Source organism: Homarus americanus, unplaced genomic scaffold (genome assembly GCF_018991925.1).
Source record: "Homarus americanus isolate GMGI-L3 unplaced genomic scaffold, GMGI_Hamer_2.0 scaffold57444, whole genome shotgun sequence".
Lineage (NCBI taxonomy): Eukaryota > Metazoa > Arthropoda > Malacostraca > Decapoda > Nephropidae > Homarus > Homarus americanus.
The window spans coordinates 17,501-38,244 of record NW_024745258.1 but is presented as its reverse complement, the minus strand read 5'-3'; the positions used below and the strand labels follow the sequence as shown (position 1 = coordinate 38,244).

Genomic DNA, 20,744 nt, shown 5'->3' with positions numbered 1-20,744 from the left:
AAAAGAAACTATATATCTACATCTCTATATATACATAATTATTTATATATTATCTCTATTTATCACTTTATATAGCGTTAAAATATCTAAATAAGAGATAAATTTAGTATATAATAAATTCCCTAAAATCTAGTTCTCCCCTGAATGGCGGGGGAATAAATAGGACGCTGGTGGAGCCCCCTGTTGGCCATGGGGTGAACTAGCGGGCGGCGGTGATAGTGTCAACAGCTTGGTCAAGGTGGCATAATGTCTCAGTTGTCTTGTGGTAGCCGTAGGGTGAAGTACTACACCTCCATCTAGGGTTGTGAAGTGACTGAAACCTATTACAAAAATTAAACTAACCCTAAATTATTCAAAAAAAGGGGGAATTAAATAGAGAGAAGTACTACACCTCCATCTAGGGTTGTGAAGTGACTGAAACTTATTACAAAAAATTAAACTAACCCTAAATTATTAAAAGGGGGAATTAAATGCCGCCATATAATATACAAAAACCTGGTGATTCACTTAAACTAGAAAACATCAACAATATGGAAGGAGATGATGGTCTTAGGAGTAATTTATCCCATCAGGAGTTAATTACTGACCCAGAGGTAATTGTGGTGACCTCTAACAATGGTGACCAGGAAGTTGAAGAGGAACAACAGCCTCGGAGGGTCACCAAGACACAGGTCATTACAGTTGCTGTCCTGTGCTACGTTAACCTCATCAACTATATGGATAGATTTACAATAGCAGGTAAGATGATGCTTCTGTTTACTACGATAGATTGTTGTTTACTTCGATAGATTGTTGTTTACTACGATAGATTCTTGTTTACTACGATAGATTCTTGTTTACTACGATAGATTCTTGTTTACTACGATAGATTCTTGTTTACTACGATAGATTGTTGTTTACTACGATAGATTGTTGTTTACTACGATAGATTCTTGTTTACTACGATAGATTCTTGTTTACTACGATAGTTTGTTGTTTATTACGATAGATTCTTGTTTACTACGATAGATTCTTGTTTACTACGATAGATTCTTGTTTACTACGATAGTTTGTTGTTTATTACGATAGATTGTTGTTTACTACGATAGATTCTTGTTTACTACGATAGATTCTTGTTTACTACGATAGATTTTTGTTTACTTTTGTGGCTAATGAGGTTGGATTAGGTTAGGGGAGTGTCAAGTTAGGTTAGTTTAAGTTAAGTTAGGTTGAGGTTGGTCAAGTTAGCATACGTTAGGTTAGATTAAGTTAAGGTTGGTTAGGTTAAGGTTGGCGTTAAGTTAGTTTAGCATTAAGTTAGGTTGGTTTAAGTTAAGGTAGGTTAGGTTAACATTAAGTTAGGTAGGATTAAGTTAAGGTAGGTTAGGTTAGCATTAAGTTAGGTTGGTTTAAGTTAAGGTAGGTTAGGTTAGCATTAAGTTAGGTAGGATTAAGTTAAGGGAGGTTAGGTTAGCATTAAGTTAGGTAGGATTAAGTTAAGGTAGGTTAGGTTAGCATTAAGTTAGGTTGGTTTAAGTTAAGGTAGGTTAGGTTAGCATTAAGTTAGGTTGGTTTAAGTTAAGGTAGGTTAGGTTAGGTAGGATTAAGTTAAGGTAGGTTAGCATTAAGTTAGGTAGGATTAAGTTAAGGTAGGTTAGGTTAGCATTAAGTTAGGTAGGATTAAGTTAAGTTAGGTTAGCATTTTAGGATTAGGTTAGCATTAGGTTAGGTTAGCATTAAGTTAGGTTGGATTAAGTTAAGGTAGGTTAGGTTAGCATTAAGTTAGGTAGGATTAAGTTAAGGTAGGTTAGGTTAGCATTAAGTTAGGTAGGATTAAGTTAAGGTTGGTTAGCATTAAGTTAGGTAGGATTAAGTTAAGGTAGGTTAGGTTAGCATTAAGTTAGGTAGGATTAAGTTAAGTTAGGTTAGCATTAAGTTAGGTAGGATTAAGTTAAGGTAGGTTAGCATTAAGTTAGGTAGGATTAAGTTAAGGTAGGTTAGGTTAGCATTAAGTTAGGTTGGATTAAGTTAAGGTAGGTTAGGTTAGCATTAAGTTAGGTTGGATTAAGTTAAGGTAGGTTAGGTTAGCATTAAGTTAGGTAGGATTAAGTTAAGGTAGGTTAGCATTAAGTTAGGTAGGATTAAGTTAAGGTAGGTTAGGTTAGCATTAAGTTAGGTTGGATTAAGTTAAGGTAGGTTAGCATTAAGTTAGGTAGGATTAAGTTAAGGTAGGTTAGGTTAGCATTAAGTTAGGTTGGATTAAGTTAAGGTAGGTTAGCATTAAGTTAGGTAGGATTAAGTTAAGGTAGGTTAGCATTAAGTTAGGTAGGATTAAGTTAAGGTAGGTTAGGTTAACATTAAGTTAGGTAGGATTAAGTTAAGGTAGGTTAGCATTAAGTTAGGTTGGATTAAGTTAAGGCAGGTTAGGTTAACATTAAGTTAGGTAGGATTAAGTTTAGGTAGGTTAGCATTAAGTTAGGTTGGATTAAGTTAAGGTAGGTTAGGTTAACATTAAGTTAGGTAGGATTAAGTTAAGGTAGGGTTAGGTTAACATTAAGTTAGGTAGGATTAAGTTAAGGTAGGTTAGCATTGTTAGGTTGGATTAAGTTAAGGTAGGTTAGGTTAACATTAAGTTAGGTAGGATTAAGTTAAGGTAGGTTAGGTTAACATTAAGTTAGGTAGGATTAAGTTAAGGTAGGTTAACATTAAGTTAGGTAGGATTAAGTTAAGGTAGGTTAGGTTAGTATTAAGTTAGGTAGGATTAAGTTAAGGTAGGTTAACATTAAGTTAGGTAGGATTAAGTTAAGGTAGGTTAGGTTAGCATTAAGTTAGGTAGGATTAAGTTAAGGTAGGTTAGCATTAAGTTAGGTAGGATTAAGTTAAGGTAGGTTAGGTTAACATTAAGTTAGATAGGATTAAGTTAAGGTAGGTTAGCATTAAGTTAGGTTGGATTAAGTTAAGGCAGGTTAGGTTAACATTAAGTTAGGTAGGATTAAGTTAAGGTAGGTTAGCATTAAGTTAGGTTGGATTAAGTTAAGGTAGGTTAGGTTAACATTAAGTTAGGTTGGATTAAGTTAAGGTAGGTTAGCATTAAGTTAGGTTGGATTAAGTTAAGGTAGGTTAGGTTAACATTAAGTTAGGTAGGATTAAGTTAAGGTAGGTTAACATTAAGTTAGGTAGGATTAAGTTAAGGTAGGTTAGGTTGGTTTAAGTTAAGGCAGGTTAGGTTAACATTAAGTTAGGTAGGATTAAGTTAAGGTAGGTTAGCATTAAGTTAGGTTGGTTTAAGTTAAGGTAGGTTAGGTTAACATTAAGTTAGGTAGGATTAAGTTAAGGTAGGTTAGGTTGGATTAAGTTAAGGTACAGTAGGTTAGGTTTGTCTGTGCTTCAATAACTAAGGTGTTTCAAGCACATATTTTATGTATAGGTATGGGTGTGTGTGGGAGGGGGGTGTTGGTGTGTGTGGGAGGGGGGTGTTGGTGTGTGTGGGAGGGAGGGTGTTGGTGTGTGGGAGGGGGGTGTGGGTGTGTTAAATGTATATAATTATTACCTGTGTGCATTTGTGTTTATATACTCGTGTGAATTTGTGTGTACTGTACGCGCGTGTGTGTGTGTACCTGTGTCTGTACGCGCGTGTGTGTGTGTGTGTGTACCGGTGTCTGTACGCGTGTGTGTGTGGTCACCTGTGTACGGTCCGCTCTGGTTCAAAACTCAGGTGCTCCACGCTTGAGGGCTTTCCTATTACCTGTTGTTTTAACTAATTTCCTGATGCATCCTGACGAACAGACAACCACCATGACCTGTAAATAATATATAATAATGTGAATTAATAATCATTTTAAGGTTAGAGTTAAGAAATATTTAATTTTAGTTCAATTTTATCGGAAATTTGAGGAAAATCTGAGAAATGACTTATTGGCAACTGAACACATCACACCACCATGCGTCCGAATCTTAAGAGGAAACTTTGACTTGGGTTTAATAAGTAATATATATTTAAAAGGTAAATTAATTATCTATCATATCAAATATATAACTAAATAAATTATACGAATTATACCAACCTCTACATCACACACGAAAGCCATACGTTACTAAATGTCAAAACAGGAGCTAAGAAAACACTCATACCAACGTTATTATCATTTGTTACACACCGGATTATGATAACCAAGTCGAGATAGATATCAACTGTTATATTCTATAGACTTTTATCATTACATCATCCACAGATTATTATTTATACAACCAGGAACCAAATAACGGGGAGGGTTGTGTGTGTGCCAGTGAACGAAGTTGTAGTCAGCCACTCGCTATAGGACGATGTGTTTATGCCTACCCTACTCGCTTTGTACTCTGGATGCCGTGTTGTGTTCATGCCTACCCTACTCACTTTGTACTCTGGATGCCGTGTTGTGTGTTCATGCCTACCCTACTCACTTTGTACTCTGGATGCCGTGTTGTGTGTTCATGCCTACCCTACTCGCTTTGTACTCTGGATGCCGTGTTGTGTGTTCATGCCTACCCTACTCGCTTTGTACTCTGTTGTGGTGTATGATGCTATACTGTATAGCTCTGGGTGGTGTATAGTTTATTAATATAGTAATGATAGGTATAGCACTCTTGTCTGTGTGTGTGTTCTGTAATGGCTTGGCAACAGGAACAGTATCTCCAAGATTACTTCACGAGAGAGAGAGAATCTTCTACCGATCTGGCCAACGGTGTGTGAGGCTTGGCACTGTCTTGGCACTCTCTCGACACTGTCTTGGCACTGTCTTGGCACTCTCTCGACACTGTCTGGGCACTGTTACTAGAGAGTGAAGTGTCAGTTTTACGTAAAATGGACGTTCAGATGAAGCCAAAATTTGTCTTCTTGACCCACTGTGGTATAGTGTGGTAAGAGAGTGAGTCAGGGGTAGAGAGAGTGAATCAGGGGGAGAGAAAGTGAGTTAGGGGTAGAGAAAGTGAGTCAGGGGTAGAGAAAGTGAGTCAGGATAGATAGAGAGACAGAAAGATAGACAGAAATTAATGATAAACAGTAATAATTATATGATTTTCTTCACACACACACACACACACACACATACACATACCTTTCAGCCTTACGTAAATGACCTGGCAATCTTCTGACACACACACACACACACACACACACACACACACACACACACACACACACACACACACACACACACACACACACACACATTTCAGCCTTGTAAATATTTTATAGCAATCTTCTGACACACACACACACACACACACACACACACACACTGGTGACGAGAAGTGTGCGTGTGTGTGTCGTGTCGTTCAGGTCAGCTTGAGTCAACTTATTATGAAAGCTGGCATTGGGAGGTTATCTACGAGTGTATTGAAGTGCTGGAATAGTAGTTGTAGTAGTAGTAGTAGTGGAAGTGGTGGTGGTAGTAGTGGTGGTGGTGGTGGTGGTAGTAGTAGTGGTGGTAGTAGTGGAAGCTCTCGATGCTGCACACAGGAGGGACAAGAACGACAAGATAAGGGCATGTGGGGAGAGAATTCACAACATGGACCAGAGCAGCTTCACTCCTCCGGTGGGATGGGACCAAGTACAAGATGTTTCTACGCCAGACTCGTGGAGGTGATCTCCGAACAGAAGCAGCAGCCCAGAAGTTATGTTACAGCCTGGATGAGATGTCGACTGTCCTTCTCTCTCCTTCGGTCGGCTTTGCTCTGCCTCAGGGGAACGAGAGCTTCTGCCCCAACTCCGACAACTGCTGCAGATATTGACTATGAGGCAACAGTCACACAATGCCGCATAGATCTGCGGCTCAACTAATTCAACACATAGAACATAAGAACATAAGAAACTAAGAGGTCTGCAATAGGCCGGTTGGCCTGTGCATAGCTATGCATATCACCTTTATTGATTCCTTTCACCCACTTAAATACTTCTATCCATATCTCCCCACCTCTTCGTCTTTCTAGGAAGCAAGTTAAGTTTCTTTTACCCTATCCTGATATGGAAGGTTTCTAAGTCCGGAATCATTTTGTCATTCTTCGCTGCACCGACTCTAGTGAATTGATATCCATTCTATAATAGGGCACCAGAACTGAACCGCATAATCGAGGTGCGGCCTGACTACCGCAAGATATAGTTGCAATAAGACCTCTGCACTCTTATTACTTACACTTCTAGATATAAACCCAATACTCTGATTGCCTTATTTCGAACATTAACGCACTGTTTTCTAGGCCGTAGGTCCGGGCTTACAAGTACCCCTAGGTCTCTTTCACAAGTCGACTTCTCTAGGTTGATGTTGTTAAGGCTGTATACATTGACAGTATTTGTTCTTCCAATATTAAGTACGCTGCACTTGCTGGTGTTGAATTTCATTTGCCATTTTTCTGACCATCCCTGCTTCTTATGTATTAGGATATTTAATATTAAGGTAATAAAATGGCGGCGAAGGTGTGGCTGGGGAGGCTGAGGCCGTTAAAAAAGTAGTGGTGAGTAGTGGTAGTAGTAGCCTCCTCCTCCCTCCCTCCCTCCCTCCTCCTCCCCCCCCTCCTCCCTCCTCCTCCCTCCTCCCCTCCCTCCCTCCCTCCTCCACCACCACCACCCCTTCTACACCTACCTAAACATAAGTGACCCCAGAGCATTTAAAGACCCCAAGTGATGCCTCTTAAGTGGTTAATTACCATATGCTCCCTTATATTATCACTTAAGTGGCCAGGTTATAATACTAATCAAAACCCCTCCTGCTATCATTTAAGTGGGATAGATAGCGTTGTTGTTGTGGTAGTTTCAATGAGGTGATTAGACACTAGTAAGGTCATTATAGTAGGAAGATGATTAGAGATGCATCCCCCACCCCCCTGCTACCAACCACCTAGTTTTGTTTGTCTTATGATTACTTGATCTGACTTGATTCATCCTGATCTGATCATTCTTAACCTAACTCCCTAACCTTGTGTCAGCTTGATTGAATTTACACCTCTCTCTCTCTCTCTCTCTCTCTCTCTCTCTCTCCACATACCGCTACACAAAAGGAGATAGATAAATAGACAGATAGATAAGTAATTGATAAGTAGGTAGGTTAGGTTAGGTTAGGTTAGGTAGGGTTAGGTTAGTGCTATGGTTAGGTTAGGTTAGGTTAGGTTAAGGTTGGGTTAGGTTAGGGTTAGGTTAGATTTAGGTTGGTTAGATTGTGGTAGGTAGGTTAGGTTGTAACACTGTACCGGTAATCTAGTGAGATAAGATAGTTCTATTATCATCTGTTATCAGTACTCACCCCTTATCCTGCGGCCTTGTGAGTGGCGCCCGCTGAGCCTAATGTCCAATTCGACCGAGTCTTGTAAGATTATTGTTAGTGGTATTAGGTGTTGTTATTATTATTATTGTTTTTGTTGTTATTATTGTTTTTGTTATTATTATTATTGTTTTTGTTGTTATTATTGTTTTTGTTATTATTATTATTGTTTTTGTTATATTATTGTTTTTGTTATTATTATTATTATTGTTGTTATTATTATTGTTTTTGTTATTATTACTGTTGTTGTTGTTGTTGTTGTTATATGAGTACTATTATCATCAACAGTATTTCTAAACAATCCCCTCAAACAACCACGCTAATGACCCAACGCTCGAGTGATACACCACCTTACACTGACCCTCACCAGTCCAAGCCTTCACCGCCATAAAGTCACTAGACGTTTGGTACAGGAAACACCTAGGTATCTTCTGTAGTGATAAGGGGGGGGGGTGTAACTACAGTGTATTGCCGTTACTGTAGACTGTAGGGTTCCAATTAGATATGAGGGGTTTTTTTTTGGTTGCATTAACTAGTTCTCATAGAAGCCTTGTGAGCGATTTGGTCCTGGGAATAAATTTCTGATGTGTGTGTGTGTGTGTGTGTGTGTGTGTGTTTGTGTGTGTGTTTGTTCTTATAATATCCGAGCAGGATAGGACTCGGAGCAACGGATTTAAGTTGGATAAGTTTAGGTTTAGGAGGGAGATAGGAAGGAACTGGTTCACAAATAGGGTGGTGGACGAGTGGAACAAGCTTAGCAACTTTGTAGTAAGTGCTGGAACGCTGGAAAGTTTTAAAAGAAGACTGGATAGATTCATGGATGATAGAGTGTGGTAGTAACTTCCGACAGGAGCTGCCATGCACAGGCCAACCAGCCTATTGCAGACTCCTTAGTTTCTTATGTTCAGTAGTTACCAATTGGCGTAGATAGTCGGGAAAGGAGGAGGGTCGTTAGTTGGGTAATTGAAGGAGTTAGGTTAATGATAGGTTAGTGTGGGAGTCAGGTTAGTGGGTTTTTTTGTAGAAAGGAGGGTGAAAAGAAAGATTAGAGGTGGGGGAAGGAAGTTATAGTGCGGAAATTGAAGAAGTTTAGGAGGAGGTAAGAGGGGCGGGCTGACCGCCTAGCTAAGCTAATAGTGTGTTAGGGTTGTGTCATGGGTTAGTTATTGTCTGTCGGTACAGGCACTAGACAGTCTACCTATCCCATACATGGGTGTTTTTGAGGCCTTATTTCGCCGCCGACCCTACTGGCGGATGCTGGTCAAGGAGGTTGTGTGCCTGGCCGTATAGATCGGGGGTATTAATGGACCTTTTGAGATTTGGTAACTTTTTGGGAACCGTGTATGGTTGTTGTGGTATCTGGCAAGTCATTGAAAAAGTTCTTGCTCTGATCGTTCTATCTTTGCCAGACTCTGCTGGCCAGGTGTCTGCAACTGCTGGTTGAGGGTTTCATTCTCAGATGCTCTATGTATCTCGGCTGTGGTTCTGGTGAAGGGGTATCTTTTCACCTGTGACGAATCTTAGAGACTTTTGAACCACCTGTAATTTTAATATTTGAGTGTGGTGCTCATAGTATGAAGGCAAAGTTAACATCGGTGTGATAAATGATGTCACTAGGCGGAATTTTATTTTTCTCAGGAAGCGCTTAAAAAAAGATGTATATAGTTTTCTCCAAGCTTTTCCTTCTTGCCTTTCCTTCCTGGTGTGGACATGATGGGGTAACCTGTCGTGGATATATGCAGGCCCAGGAGGTACCTCTCTTTTGTGTTCTATCTGGGCATTAATGGTTACTAATGGATGGGCTTTCCTTCTGCATAAGGGTATCACTGTGAATTTCGGGGAGACTGGTATGGATTTTCCATTGTTTTTCGTAGTATTTACCCTTTCTAATTCCCGCCTGGTGTTGTCGACCTGTAACGCTCAAATTTCCTTGATATATTCATTTGGTGATGTCATCTGCACACATAATATCTTCGTTATATTCTAGTGGGAGGCGGGGTGTCACTTATTGTAGATAATATATATATAGAGATTGAGAAGGACGCTCCCCTGAGATCCCTTTCATGAGTGGGAAGAGTCTCTCCTGTGTGTTTGTCCCTACCCTCAGTCTGGCATTTCTGCCGTCAAAAGAAAGTTACCAAAGCAACTTTCATTGTTGAGTGGGAAGTCGAGTTGGAGGATCTTATATGTTAGACCGTCGTGCCAGACTTTGTCAAATGCCTTCGCTACATCGGAGGTTAAATTACATTGTCTACCACTCCTTGCGGCTTTCTGGCTATGTTCTCACATGCCAGGGCTATCGCTGTTGTGGTGGACTTCCCTTTCCTAGAACCCAGGTGTCTGCAGTTGACTCTGTTGGTTGTTTCCAGGTGATCAGACGGTTATTGATGATTTTTCTAGTATTTTTTAGGTACTTCGAGGAGGAGATCGGTGTGTAGTTTGGTGGGACGGCGGGGTCCTCTCCCTTGTTTTAGTGTTAGGGTAATAATGGCTTCTTTGAATATAGTTGGGGAAGTAACTTGAGGCCAGGCAAGCGTTCATTGTGGTTCTCCAGTCTCTCCATGGCCGGGTTGTTTATGTGGCTGAGGATCTCCTTGGTGATGCACCAGATAGCCAGGGCTTTATTTTGGTATTGGAGATGGCTGTGTTGAGTTCTTCCGGGTGATTGGTTTGGACAGTGGGCTGTCCACTCTCAGGAAATCTCCCATATGATTTCCAGGGGAAGGCTGGAGTGCGGTGTGTCTGGCAGGTTCATCAGGACGAGCTCCCATCGAATCCCCTGTTCTCTTCATTTGTGATTCGGAAGATGTTCCTCCATATGTCCCTCAATATGGTTCTTTGTCTTAGTCGTCATATATTTTACTTCCTGCGTGGTCAGTTATATGATGACTCGTTATAACTGCAACCTTTCAATCTCTTAACTCGACATAGAACTCTCCTGGATCGTTGTATGTGAGGATTGTTCAACTATCTCGGCCCATTTAAGGTTACTTTGTTCCAAGAGATCTTGTTTTTATTTCCTCCAGATTCTTCTGTATGTTTTGTAGTTTACGATGTCCCAACCATGGGTCTCGGCTCTCTGTTCTTAGCAGTTGGAACTGGTTTGTGAGGGCTATGAGTTCTGGAGTCTGTCGTGGGTGCGGGAGAGTTCTGTTGCATTTGAGAGCGTGGCCTCCTGACTATTTCCTATGGCTTCATCATGTGTTGATTTCTTCGTCTATTCTGTTCACCGGCTGATTGTCTATGGTCTGCAGGATTGTCATGTCCTTGGCCTCAAGTTCGGCCTTTTTCGTTGAATAAGTCTGATCGGTCCTTAGCAGCGATTCTCCGTGGTGGAGCTGGTATAGTTATTGGTATTTGCTGAGATGGTCATGATTATGGTAGGTGGTCGCTGGAGGTTGGGGCCTTGTTCAAAGATAGTTAATGGAAGCATCTGCCGTTTGTTGTTGCTATATCTGGCGTAGTGGCAAGTTCCTACTGTAGAACGTAGGGAAGTCTGGGCCTACTAGAGGATGTGGCGTTCATGTCCCCAGTGATGTAGGTTGGGTGGTGGTATGATAGGAGTCTGTGGAAGCCCCCGTCAGGCAGGTAGGGGTGGGAGGCAGGTTGTGGCTCTTATATTGGGTCTAATGGTCAGGATTGATTTGTACAGCAGAGTTTAGAAGTGTGAAGTCGTCTCTACGATTCTGTGAGGTGGACATCTCTTTTTATAGCGTGTACCGCGTCGACTGGCTCCTCTGATAGATTGGCTTTATGAATCCTGTAACCAAATATAATCAGTTATAGCCGCCTTTGTGTGGTTTATGATGCTATAATATCTTCAATCTCTGGTTATATGAGCTGTGGACAGACTGAGGTGTGTTAGTTCACCAGTGGAGGACGTTGCGTTATTCTCACTGCCTTACATAGCCGGGTACAGTGGATCTTGTTCTCTGTGTTGTAGGTACCAGTGAGTGAATGTAGAGGAGGGAGGGGGGGAGGAGGGGGAGAGCAACTATGGAGACAAAGAGAGAGAGAGAGAGTGTTGCAGAGCTGAGATTTAATTCAGACCTTGACACTCCTTTCGTTCGCTTGGCAGACTTTGCTCGCCTCCTCACCTCCCTCCCTATGTCTGGAAGGAGGGGTGAGGCAAGGAGGTACTTCACACACACACACACACACACACACACACACACACACACACACACACACATGGGTACATCCTGCCCTCTCTTTCTCTCGATATGTAACAAAATAAAGGAAAATCCGAGAGAGAGAGAGAGAGAGAGATAAATCCGTCAAAGTGAGTAAATTAACCAAGCAAAATCCGCATAACCGGTCCCCTGTGCTTGGGGGGGGTGTTGTTTACAAGGTCGATAATGAGCGGTTAGTTGCCGGGGGCTTAACCTACGATCATTACCCAGCATGCAACACTGTGACGAGATATTAAGAGAGAGAGAGAGAGAGAGAGAGAGAGAGAGGAGAGATTGAGTCAGAATGAGAGAGAGAGAGAGAGAGAGAGAGAGTCAGAATGGAGAGAGAGAGAGATTGGGTCAGAATGAGAGAGAGAGAGAGAGAGAGAGAGTCAGAATGAGAGAGAGAGAGAGAGAGAGAGATTTTCACACAGTCTCTACCGGTTTGACTTGTCGCCGCAATATGACCCGTTTTTATTAAGTTACCTTGATAATGTAACCTGGTGTGAGTTATCGCTTGACCATACCTGTTGTGTGTGTGTGTGTGTGTGTGTGTGTGTGTGTGTGTGTGTGTGTGTGTGTGTGTGTGTGTGTGAGGTAATAATTGCATGAGGTGAAGAAAAAAAAATACTTGGCAACTGTGTACTAGAACAAGGTTGTGTTAGAGTCAGACAAATCAGACAGACAGGTTATGGTTAAATCTATTCAATATACCCAGGACGCAGACATCCATAACGCACATGGGAACTACGCAGCAGAACGCAGACTTGTATAGTGGTTTTATCTGGCCCACAATTCTCTCTCTCTCTCTCTCTCTCTCTCTCTCTCTCATTTCATCTAACAGTGGTAATTACGTCTATTGTCACGGAGTTGTGGTAGGAGTGGTGGTAGTGGTGGTAGAGGGATTTTTGTAATGATGGTAATAGTCCTGTAGTAGTGGTGGTGGTTGTTGTGTGGGTTTGTAGAGTGGTGTATGGTGTAGAGGATTTTTGTAATGATGGTAATAGTCCTGTAGTAGTGGTGGTGGTGGTTGTTGTAGTGGTGGTGGTTGTGGTAGGAGTGGTGGTGGTTGTAGGGAGTGGTGGTAGTGGCAAAGGTGTGGCTATTGGGGAGGAGGCTTGAGACTACACACACAAAAGTAGTAGTAGTTATTGTTGTAGTACCAGTAGTAGCAGTAGTACACCAGCATCCACTCAATCTCCGAACCAGTATATGTATTAAGGTCCTCCTCGACTTGAATGCCTCTCATCCTCGACATACAGTAGTCCTTAAGATGGCTTCAATTTCCATATAGTCACCCCCTTCTTTCTGCCTCTTAGCTCTGAATGGACACAGTTGACCAATTGAATAAAAGAGTCGTGAATGGCTGGTACTTTACGGGGCCTGTCTGGGAGCCGGCACACATTTCTCCTCCCACAATGACGTCAACAGTAACCCACGCCTCGAATTGGCTCAACGTTTTGTATACATTTATATTTTTCAAGACTTTATTCCCACAATGGCGTTCAGAAATGGCCTGAAATTGGACCACAAAATGACCATATTCTCCTATACCTTATTTCAATACAGTCTCAGTGAAAGTGTGACGCCATATTGGAGGTGGCCTTTGTGAGGTGATTTTGGAGGGGTGGGGAGGCAGAGGTCAGTTGAAGATTAATGATGGGGGGTATGTATGTATGTATGTATGTATGTATGTATGTATTTATGTATGTGTGTATGTCACTGAGATTGGTAGGTACTCAGATGCCTAAAATTTTATCGACGTAGCCAGTTTGACATACACACTACGTCGAGGGTTATTTCTCGTAAGGTTAACCCGGGAGGGTGTGTAGGGTAGGGTTGGTTCGCTGGTTCTATCCCGGGGCATTCCTTGGTTAGGTTAGGTACCCAGCTGTATAATTGTACCTGACTTTGCCATTGGTTGAAGGTGGTGGGAGGGTGATTTGGTGTGACGCAGAGGATTGGGTGTGATGCAGTGAGTCAAAGTCACCACCCTTGGTACTGACGCACTGAACAAGTAACACATGTGACCTGAGGGTGTGTGTGTGTGTGTGTGTGTGTGTGTGTGTGTGTGTGTGTGTGTGTGTGTGTGTGTGTGTGTGTCTCCTCGTTCTCATCATCATCATCATTAACATCATCATCCAGACAGAGAGAGAGTATGTAATAATAATAATAATAATAATAATAATTAACGGTTTATTGAAAGAGCTTGGCAGCCAGAAGGCTGAAATTACAGTTATATTTGGGAATGGGTTGAATTACAAATAATATACAAGTAACATAAGTGACACAAATAAGACATATAATAACTAGATGGGAAAAGCTCAAACTACAGTTCATTTCAACATAGTGACAGTTAGAGAGCAGTGTTTACTGGGAGGAGTATGTGAGGCAGGGTACAAACACATATACACAGGTGGTTGTTTAGATGAGGCAGCTATCAAACAGGGAGGATGATATTGGAAGCATATGTGTGTTGTATAATGGTAGACCCTGCTGTGTGACCAGGTTGATGATCTGACTTTCTGTCTCATTTACACAAGGGTCTCAAATGTTTCCCTGACAACACAACATACATATATTGTTTCTCACTATTGACCTTTTTTGTTTCTTTATGGTTCTTATTATGTATTTATTTTTGTTGTTATTTATTATTATTATTATTATTGTCATTTATTATTATTATTGTTGTTATTATTATTATTATTGTGTATTTGTATGTGTATTTTTGTTGTTATTGTATATTATTATTATTATATTATTATTATTGTGTGTTATTATTGTTGTTGTATTGTTGTTGTTGTTGTTGTTGTTTGTTATTATTATATTATTATTATTATTATAATTATTGTTGTTGTTTTTGTTGTTGTTATATTATTATTATTATTATTATTATTATTATTATTATTATTATTATTATTATTGTTGTTGTTGTTGCATTTTCTGTCAGCTTGTGGGTCAGTGACCTGTGCCTGGATGGGCTGTTCCGTAAAAAATATATATTTAAAAAATTAACTGGTGAAGGCCAATTGGATAGTTAAGAAAAAGTAGTTGGTGTACTGGTTAAAACTAGTTGACTACCTTGTTTGGGTTCCCGGTGGTCGTTGTTAGGGAAGGTCAGCCAGTTCTTGTACGGTACAGGTTGAGTTTGTATTTCCTGGTTATCTCTCTCTCTCTCTCTCTCTCTCTCTCTCTCTCTCTCTCTACGTCACCAGAAGTACACCCTTTGTCATGACTGGGTGCGACTGTCCTCTTGCACGCGCGTGTGTGTCCCCCATTGATTTGATTTAGGTCACATGATAGTTGTGAGCCTCTCTCTCTCTCTCTCTCTCTCTCTCTCTCTCTCTCTCTCTCTCTCTCTCTCTCTCTCTCTCCTCTCTCTCTCAATATGCTTGCCTTTGTGTGATGTGTTAAGATGATCACCACACACACACATACCCAGTACAGATCACTTTGTTAGGACAGCATCATGTGACTGTCTGTATGTATTAGTATGTATGTATGTATGTATTGTAAGTATGTATGTATGTATGTATGTATGTATGTATAGCTGCCTACTACCATGTATACATTTATTTCATTAAAGTTCTAAAAAGGAAGATTGACGAGTATTAAACCTGAAGTCCGATAATATATATAAAACAACATAGGCCTATCATTAATTAACCTAACCTAACCTAACCTAAACTAACCTAACCTAACCTAACCTTTAACCTAACCGAGCCTTGAGTTACCAGCAGTGTTTGAAGACTCTTGAACGAGACTGTACGTGTGTGTGAGCCAGAGGGTGTAACAGCTGGCTCTCAAACTGTAACACACTTGAGGGCCAGTAAGACCAACGTGACAGATGCCGTGACAGGATGGTGACAGGTGGCGTGACAGTGCTGTGAATAACACCATGATGGTCACTCTGGGTTTGGTTAAGAAAATTGTGACAAGAGTTTCTTTGTGTTATAAGATGTGAGAATATAAGTGGTATAGGGTGGTGGCGGGGAGTAGTGGCAGGAGGGGTGAGTGTTGGGGAGGGTAGTGGCAGGGATCAGTGGTGGCAGGAGGAGGTGGCAGGGAGGGGTGTGGCGGGGGAGAGGGAGGTGGCTGGGGAGGGTGGTGTGGGGAGGGGTGTGGGAGGGGGGTGGGGGAGGTGGTGTGGGGGGTGGGGGGTAGTGGCAGGGAGGTGTGAGTGTGGGGAGGGTGGTGGCAGGGGAGGGGTGTGGCAGGGGAGGGGTAGGTGGCGGGGGAGGGGTGAGGGGAGGGGAGTGGCAGGGAGGGAGTGGTTGGTGGGGGAGATAAGTGGCAGGGAGGGGAGTGTTGGGGAAGGGTAGTGGCAGGGAGGGGTGGTGGGGGGTGAGTGGGGAGGATGAGGGAAGAAGTGGCAGGGAGGGTAGTGTGGGGGGGGGTAGGGCAGGAGGGCAGGCGGGGAGGGTAAAAGGGAGGTGAGGGAGGGTGGAGGCGGGGAAGGGGTGGGGAGGGGTAGGGCAGGTGGAAGCAGGGGAAGAGTGGGCAGGAGGGTAGTGTTGGGGAAGGGTAGGTGGCAGGAGGGGTAGTGGGCAAGGGGGGGTAGTGGCAGGGAGGGGTAGTGTAGGGTAGGGAGGGAGGGGGTAGTGGGGAAGGGGTAGGGCGGTAGTGGCAGGAGGGGGTGGCGGAGGGTAGTGGCGGGAAGGGTAGTGGCAGGGGGTAGTACAGGGAGGGGGTAGTGGCTGGGAAGGGTAGTGGCAGGGAGGGGTAGTGGCGGGGAGGGTAGTGGCGGGAGGGGAGGAGGGGTAGGGCAGGAGGGTAGGGCAGGGAGGGTAGTGGCGGGGAAGGGTAGTGGCAGGGGGTAGGGGGTGGCGAGGGGAAGGGGTGGGGTGAAGGGAGGGGAGGAGGGGAGGGGAGGCAGGGGTAGTGGCGGGATGAGGGCGGGGGAGGGGTAGTGGCGGGGAGGGGTAGTGGCAGGGAGGGGAAGGGCAGTGGCGGGAAGGGTAGGCAGGGAGGGGTAGTGGCGGGAAGGGTAGTGGCGGGGAGGGGGTAGGAGGGAGGGGTAGGCAGGGGAGGGTAGTGGCGGGGAAGGTAGGCAGGAGGAGGGAGGTAGTGGGGGAGGGTGGCAGGGAGGGGTAGTGGCGGAGGGGTAGTGGTGGGTAGGCAGGGAGGGGTAGGTGGCAGGGAAGGGTAGTGGCAGGGAGGGGTGAGGGAGGGGTGGTAGCAGGGAGGGGTAGTGGCAGGAGGGGTAGTAGCGGGGGAAGGATAGGCGGGAGGTAGGAAGGAAGGGTAGTGGCAGGGAGGGGTAGTGGTGGGGGGGTAGTGGCGGGAGGGGAAAGGGCAGGGAGGTAGTGGGGAGGGGTAGGTGGGGAGGGGTAGGGTGGGAGGGTAGTGGTTAAAGACAGTTGTATTAGCATGGTAACTAGCGGTTGTTGCCAGTGTGTTGTTGTTGTTGGGCAAAGAGGGAAAAACTTGGCAACACTGTACTGGGGACAAGGTTATGTGTGCGTGCGTGTGTGTGCGTGTGGGTGCGTGGGTGTGTGTGTGTGCGTGGGTGCGTGTGTGTGCATGGGTGTGTGCGGGTGTGCGTGGTGCAGGTGTGTGCGTGTAATACAACAATAATAATTAACGGTTTATTGAAAGATGGCAGCCAGAAGGCTGAAAATATACAGTTACATATTTGGGAATGGGTTACGAATTACAAATAATATACAAGTAACATAAGTGATACAAATAAGACATATAATAACTTAGATGGGAAAAGCTCAAACTAAAAGAGCATTTCAACAAAGTGACAGTGCAAGGAGCAGTGTTTACTGGGAGGTGTATGTAGACGGGGCACAAGTACATTATACACAGGTGGTTGTTTAGATGAGGCAGCTATCAAACAGGAGGATGATATTGGAAGCATAATGTGTTGTGTAATGGTAGACCCTGCTGCCATGTGACCAGGTTAGTGATCTGACTTTCTGCCTCATTTACACACAGGTCTCAAATGTTTCCTGACAACACAACATCTATATTGTTTCTCACTATTGACCTGTTTCTGTTTCTTTATTATTATTATTATTATTATTATTATTATTATTATTTAATTATTGTTATTTTTGTTAGTGTTATTGTTGTTGCTGTTGTTGTTGTAAGCAATTTTAATATTATTATTACATCATTGTTATTTTTGTTGTTATTATTATTACTTATTACTGGTTGTTGTTGTGTGTTGTTGTTGTTGTTGCTGGTTGCTGTTGTTAACACACACACACACACACACACACACACACACACACACACACACAACATTAACATTACAACATTATTACACAATATTATTATTATTATTATTATTATTGTTGTTGTTGGTTGTGTTGCTGTTGTGTGCAATTATTATTGGTTGTTGCTGTGTGTGGTTGTGCATTATTATTGTTATGTTGTTGCTTGCTGTTGTGTTGCTGTTGCTGTGTTGCTGTTGTTGTTGTTGCCATTAATAATAATATTATTATTTCATTATCATTATTATTATTATTATTATTATTGATATTATTATTATTATTATTATTATTATTATTATTATTTTATTTATTATTAATTATTATTATTATTATTATATTATTATTATTATTATTATTGTTATTGTATTGTTGTTGTTGTTGTTGTTGTTGTTGCATTTTCGCCCCCAGGCCCCGATGTGGGTCAGTGACCTGCCTGTTGCATAATGACCAAAAAATATATTTAAAACAATTAACTGGTGAAGGCCAATTGGATAGTTAAGAAAAGTAGTTGTACTGGTTAAAACTAGTTGACTACCTTGTTTGGGTTCCCTGGTCGTTGTTAGAAGGTCAGCCAGTTCTTTGTACGGTACAGGTTGTTTATTTGCTATCTCTCTCTACGTCACCAGAAGTACATTTGTCATGACTGGGTGCGACTGGTCTCTTGCACGCCGTGTGTGTCCATCCCCATTGATTTGATTTAGGTCACAGAGCTTCAATATCTCTGCCTTTTGTGTGATGTGGTTAAATTGATCACACACACACACACACACACACACACACACACAGTGTACAGATCACTTTGTTGGACAGCATGACTGTCTGTATGTATGTATGTATGTATGTATAGCTGCTCTACTACCATGTATACAATTTCAAATAAAGTTCAAAAAGATGATTTATATTAAACCTGAAGTCCGTATAATATAGAAAAACAACATAGGCCTCATCATTAATTAACCTAACCCAACCTAACCAACCTAACCTAACCGAGCCTGCAGAGTTGCTAGCAGCAGTGGAAGACTCTGAACGAGACTGCATGTGTGTGGGGCCAGAGGGGAACAGCTGCTCTCAAACAAATTGAGTGCCACTTGAGGGCCAGTAAGAGGATGACAGATGCTGTGACAGGATGGTGACAGGTGGTGACAGCTGTGAATAACGCCATGATGGTAATACTGTCGGATTTGGTTAAGAAAATTGTGACATAAGAGTTTTTTGTGTTATAGAATAGTGGCGGTAAGGGTAGTGGTGGGGGGGGTGGGGGGGTGGGCGGGGAAGTGGTGGGGGGTAGTGGTGGGTAGGAGGGAGGTAGTGGCAGGAGGTGGTGGCGGGGGGGAGGTAGTGGCAGGGAGGGTAGTGGCAGGAGGTGTGTTGGGGGAGGTAGGCAGGGAGGGTAGGCAGGGAGGGTAGTAAGAGAGGGAGGGGTAGGCAGGGAGGGTAGGGTGGGGGGTAAGGGCAGGAGGGGTGTTGGGGAGGGTAGGCAGGGAGGGGTAGTGTTGGGGAGGGTAGGGCAGGGAGGGGAGGCAGGGGAGGTAGGTTGGGGGAGGAGAAAAGGGCAGAGGGTAGGGAGGGGAGGGTGGGGGAAGGTAGGGGTAGGGTAGGAGGTAGGGAGGGAGGGGTAGGGCAGGGAGGGGTAGGGGAGGGTGAGGGGAAAAGGTAGGGGTAGTGGGGGAGGTAGGGCAGAGTGGTAAGTGGAGGGGTAGTGGCGGGAGGTAGTGGCGGGGGGTAGTGGCAGGAGGGGTAGGGTGGGAGGGGCATTGGGGGGAGGTAGTGGCGAGGGAGTAGGGGGGAGGCAGGGAGGGTGGGGCAGGGAGGGGTAGTGGCGGGAGGGGGGTAGTGTTGGGGAGGGTAGGTGGCAGGAGGGGTGGGCAGGGAGGGGTAGTGGCAGGGAGGGGTAGGGGGAGGGTAGGGTAGGGCAGGGAAGGGCAGGGGAGGGGTAGTGGCAGAGGGAGGAGGGGTAAGAGGGAGGGGTAGGTGGCATGGGTGTGGCGGGGAGGGTAGGGAGGGAGGGGTAGTGGCAGGGGAGGGGTAGGTAGGGGGTAGTGGCGGGAGGTGGCGGGGAAGGTAGTGGCAGAGGGTAGGCAGGAGGTAGTGGCAGGGAGGGGTAGGAGGGTAGTGGCGGGGAGGGGTAGTGGCAGGAGAGGTGGTGGCAGGAGGGGTAGTGGGCAGGAGGGGTAGGCAGGAGGGGTGTGGCAGGGAGGTGTGCGGGAGGGGGTGAGGAGGGAGGTAGTGCGGGGAGGGTGGTGGGGAGGGTAGTGGCGAGGGGTAGTGCTGGGGAGGGTAGTGGCGGAGGGTAGTGGTTAAAGTTGTATTAGCATGGTAACTAGCGGTTGTTGCCAGTGTGTGTTGTTGTTGCAAAAAGAGGGAAAAACTTGGCAACACTGTACTGGGACAAGGTTGCGTGTGGGTGTGTGTGTGTGCGTGTGTGTGCATCATAATAATAAAATTCCCTACTCATACTGTTTACAAAGGTTAGGTTAGACCACGTGAGGTTAGGTTGGCCAGAATGAGGTTAAGGAAACTAGACCACGTGAGGTTAGGTTAGACCACCACGAGGTTAGGGAGAGGCTAGACCACGTGAGGTTAGGGGTTAGACCACGAGGTTAGGTTAGCTAGACCACGTTAGGTTAGGTTAGACCACGGAGGTTAGGTTAGACCACGGAGGTTGTTAGGTTAGACCACGTGAGGTTAAAGAAGCTAGACCACGGAGGTTAGGTTAGGTTAGACTACGTGAGGTTAGGTTAGGCTAGACCACGTGAGGTTAGGTTAGACCACGTTAGGTTAGGTTAGGCTAGACCACGTGAGGTTAGGTTAGGTTAGACCACGTGAGGTTAGGTTAGGCTAGACCACGTTAGGTTAGGTTAGACCACGTTAGGTTAGGTTAGGCTAGACCACGTGAGGTTAGGTTAGGTAGACCACGTGAGGTTAGGATAGGCTAGACCACGTGAGGTTAGGGTTAGGTTAACCACGTTAGGTTAGGTTAGCTAGACCACGGAGTTAGGTTAGGTTAGACCACGGAGGTTAGTTAGGCTAGACCACGTGAGGTTAGGTTAGTTAGACCACGTTAGTTAGGGTTAGGC

The 20,744-nt window shown here is 44.0% G+C and overlaps 1 protein-coding gene across 2 annotated transcripts in view; it reads left to right on the top strand.

The window, feature by feature from the left end:
• Positions 1-211: 211 nt before the first annotated feature.
• The window catches only part of LOC121878604 (protein spinster homolog 1-like), a 34,870-nt gene continuing 14,337 nt past the window's right edge, over positions 212-20,744 (top strand). For both annotated transcript variants that reach the window (XM_042384938.1, XM_042384939.1), the window contains exon 1: positions 212-738. In XM_042384938.1, coding sequence (XP_042240872.1) covers positions 471-738 — 268 coding nt within the window. In that variant the 5' untranslated portion in view covers positions 212-470. The remainder of the gene's footprint in view (positions 739-20,744) is intronic.